Source organism: Ctenocephalides felis, unplaced genomic scaffold (genome assembly GCF_003426905.1).
Source record: "Ctenocephalides felis isolate EL2017-DRISC unplaced genomic scaffold, ASM342690v1 CF-g0.4_SCAFFOLD_01604, whole genome shotgun sequence".
NCBI lineage: Eukaryota > Metazoa > Arthropoda > Insecta > Siphonaptera > Pulicidae > Ctenocephalides > Ctenocephalides felis.
In genome coordinates this window covers 25,685,419-25,688,985 of record NW_020537758.1, presented here as the reverse complement: position 1 = coordinate 25,688,985, position 3,567 = coordinate 25,685,419, and the positions used below count along the sequence as shown (strand labels likewise).

General features: G+C 28.0%; 2 protein-coding genes across 2 annotated transcripts in view; one reads left to right on the top strand and one right to left on the bottom strand.

Annotated features, from left to right (window-relative positions):
- LOC113373567 (cell division cycle protein 23 homolog) overlaps positions 1 to 189 on the top strand; it is a 3,216-nt gene extending 3,027 nt beyond the window's left edge. Inside the window, 1 exon segment of the mRNA XM_026613857.1 lies at positions 8 to 189. Within this exon segment, the coding sequence (XP_026469642.1) occupies positions 8 to 189 (182 nt within the window).
- Positions 190 to 388: 199 nt separating this feature from the next.
- LOC113373566 (pancreatic lipase-related protein 2-like) lies at positions 389 to 2,051 on the bottom strand. The gene is made up of 5 exons (XM_026613856.1): positions 2,033 to 2,051; positions 1,839 to 1,923; positions 1,458 to 1,585; positions 515 to 760; positions 389 to 450 (listed from the first exon to the last, which is right to left on the bottom strand). Exons 2-5 carry the CDS (start codon positions 1,889 to 1,891, stop codon positions 389 to 391), a joined length of 489 nt encoding a protein of 162 aa, XP_026469641.1. The 5' UTR covers positions 1,892 to 1,923; positions 2,033 to 2,051.
- Between the last annotated feature and the right edge of the window lie 1,516 nt (positions 2,052 to 3,567).

The following is a 3,567-nucleotide window of genomic DNA, read 5'->3' as shown; positions in this document are numbered from 1 at the left end:
TTTTAAGTACTTACTCTGGACACCTTGCAGCTTCGTTTGAGACATACATCGAATGTCTGTTTGGCACAATCCTGCATTCTCCGTTATACCGCAAGTCGTACCAGCTCGCGCACCGAAAACAATGTGCATTCGGTTCTTTTCAATGGCTTCGGCCATGTAATCTATGGCTCTCAAATGCGCACATACTGATGAAGAAAATACCACTTTTAGTTAACCCAAACCAACTAAATTTGTATACTAATATTTCTACTTACATTCATCATCTTCTTCGCAACCTGGCTGATAAAATCCGCCATTCATGTAGAAATCGCATGTCCCATCGGATACCTAACACCGTATCGCTCACCATCTGTATGGATGATTCGTACAAATTTAGCACAATCTTTGTTCAACATATTTCCCTGTCCTCCTTTTTATCTTCATTCCAACCTGATATCGTTGGATCTAGACCTGGGTATGAAATCGAAAAGTTAGTATATAAATTAGTATATATTGGCATGATGAATCTACTGACCTATTATCATCCCGATTTCACCGTCTACCATTCTGCCAAGAGTAGCCGCCAACTGTGCCCCAAGACCAAATGCGACTATATGAAAATCCGAGAGTTTCTTTCCTGTATAATCACTAGTTAAAGTTAACAGTGACCGCAAAGAAATGGCTACGTTGTAGAGTGTAGATTTTGCCTGGTTATAGTTTAAAGAGGCTGTAGGCTCCCAATCTAGGACAATCGCTGAAGTGTTTTCACGACCTTGATACGCTGGAAATCACCACGAATAAAAATGATATTTTAAAGGCTAGTGATATCAATTTAATTTATTTACTTCCCGAAGGAGAAGTTTATATTTTTGATAATCCGATTTGCAAATTTTATGTTTTTTTGGCGTATTCTGAATCGTTTGAGTCCAAACATCGAAATAGTATGTGAGTATGTACGCCTATTTTTTACCTTTCGTTAACCTTTTTCTCAAAAACAGCTAATCCGATTTGATAAATTTTAAAGCCATTTGATGCAACTGGATGATTAGTCATGTTGATCAGTTGATCAGTTTTGTGCCGCCATAGACAAAGCTGTTGTTTTATGATTATCAGAAAAGTGTAAAGTGAAACAGTATCGAGGCATTTTAATATAAATGTAAAAAGTATATAATAAAAATTATTTTCTATTATATTATAGATCTTATTTTAAAGTTTTTTTGGCTAAATTTCGTCTATATTCTAATAACTGTAAAGAAAAATGAAGATAATATACAACGCCATTTATATTACTATGCTGGTATCCAGTTTCATACATTATTGTATCTTGAATCATGTATAAAATGTACATTGTTTTAAATCTAGTTATAAAAAGAAAATAGAAAAATAAATTTTATACATTGATAAGCTGATTATGATGATATCTTATAAATGTATATTTGGTAATAAGTTTAATTGATGGAATTATATATTCAATTTACCTTTTATTATAGACATCACGTCCAATCTGGTTTGATGATATCCGTGAAGAACAAAACGAATATCATGACAACTTGGTATTTCAATTTCTTCCCATATTTCAGGGGTGAGGGGTAAGCCTTCATACTCACTAAAATAAAAATTATATATAAAAGCTAATATTTTAAGATAATAATCAAAAACTTCTATGAATTTCCTTTGCTATAAAAAATGGATTCAGGTAAAATTTAAACTTCTCAAAACCAAGTATATCAGAGGTGTAACTATTTCTCACAATTTTAGTTATGTTTCAATATTATAAACTAGTGTGATTAAATAGCACATAAAATGAAACTTTAAAATCTTAATTTTAATTTAATAATAAAATAAAATAATAATATTACTTGTTATACAAATAAGCTTCTAGAGGAGCACCATCTGGCGCTGATCTTGGCATAAAACATTCTGCTTCCGGACCCTCACTCAAAACTACAAAAAAAAATCAAAAAAAATTTACACTTCGTAATATAATATATAATATAAATGTAATATACTATATAATGAAAATAAAATACTCAATTATAATAAAATATTATACCATAATCGTAAAGATTGATGAAAATGGAAAAAAACTTGCATTAGTTTAAGAGCGATCATGATTAAATTTTACACTAGCCAAATAGCCAAAAGTGCTGATTTCCTTATAGCTGTATTTTTATAGCGACTGAAAAATGTTTTTACTTTGATAATACACAGGACCAGACTTGATTAATATTTTTCAATTATATATTTTTTTATTAATATAATTTGGGCATAAAATGGTAATAATAAATAAGTATACTTTGATACATTTATCGCAAAATAAGATTTCAAAAGCACAGATCTAATCAAATGTTTGTTATTTCAAAAAATTGTAATGTAATTGCAATCGTAAAAAAATATTTATAAAATATTTTCTTAATCGGTCCTGTATTCTTTCAATTTAAAATTCAGAATAATACGCTATTATTTTTTAACAATAAACCGTTTGATATTTACAAATGGTGCATAATAAAAATTCTATTTTCAATATTATATTAGAGTTGTTATTAGTAGTAACTATAAAAATTATCGTATTGAACAAATCTTTATTGGTTTCCTTTGAGCAATATTAATTTACATATTCTAAATTATGTAGCATATACATATATACATACATAAAATGTATGCATGCACATATTTATAAATAAATGATTTGTATTTTTCAGGATACATCAAGATGCACCATTTTTATCATCAAAATATTGTCTACGAACAATGCTGAAAAGAGCTTTAATTATTTTACATTTTCGAAAGATCAAATTTATTGGCGTCGCTATCATTTTTTTAAATGATTGTTGTAATGTGGACAGAAATTAAATTTATGTAGACAAATATTCTTTTTTTTGCAGAATTATATATTCGAAAATTAGAGAATTTTAAGAACTTAATAAATTGCAATGTAAAATGGAAAAATGTAGAATTGCCAATATAGAGTCATCCCCATATGGGGTGAAAAAGGTCAGATGACAAATTTTAGAATTATAGAATAGCAAAAAAACATATGTCAGTATTTATATGAGCCATCGAGTTATGGACTATATTTTTATTTGGTTATATTTTGAATCCCATTTAAGAATTTTATATTAATCAATTATCAACTCTCAAAACAAACAAGGTATATTATATTAATTATGTTACACACGAGATTAATTACTTTAAGGTCGATCTTTTTAATTGATCTCTATACATATATATTAATATCTGTTATAAAAAGGTAATATTTTCTTCATTTTATTTCTCATCGTTAAAATAAAATTAGTCGGCTCGGAGGATATCAAAGCAAAGGGCAACACGCTGGGAAGACCCTACAAACTATTTTATATACAAACAGATGCGCCAATAACATCCATTAATTTTCAAAATATAACCAAAGCCAAATATCAGAATAATAATTGAATAAGTCCACAATCATTTTATTATATTTACTCCAATTAATTGTCAGCAAAAACAATAAATTGTTCAGAAGGTAGTCAATTAATATTTACTATAATTTTTACATAAACTAATAAAGTTTGATGTATTGAGCAATAATTACTAATAAAGTTATTTTGT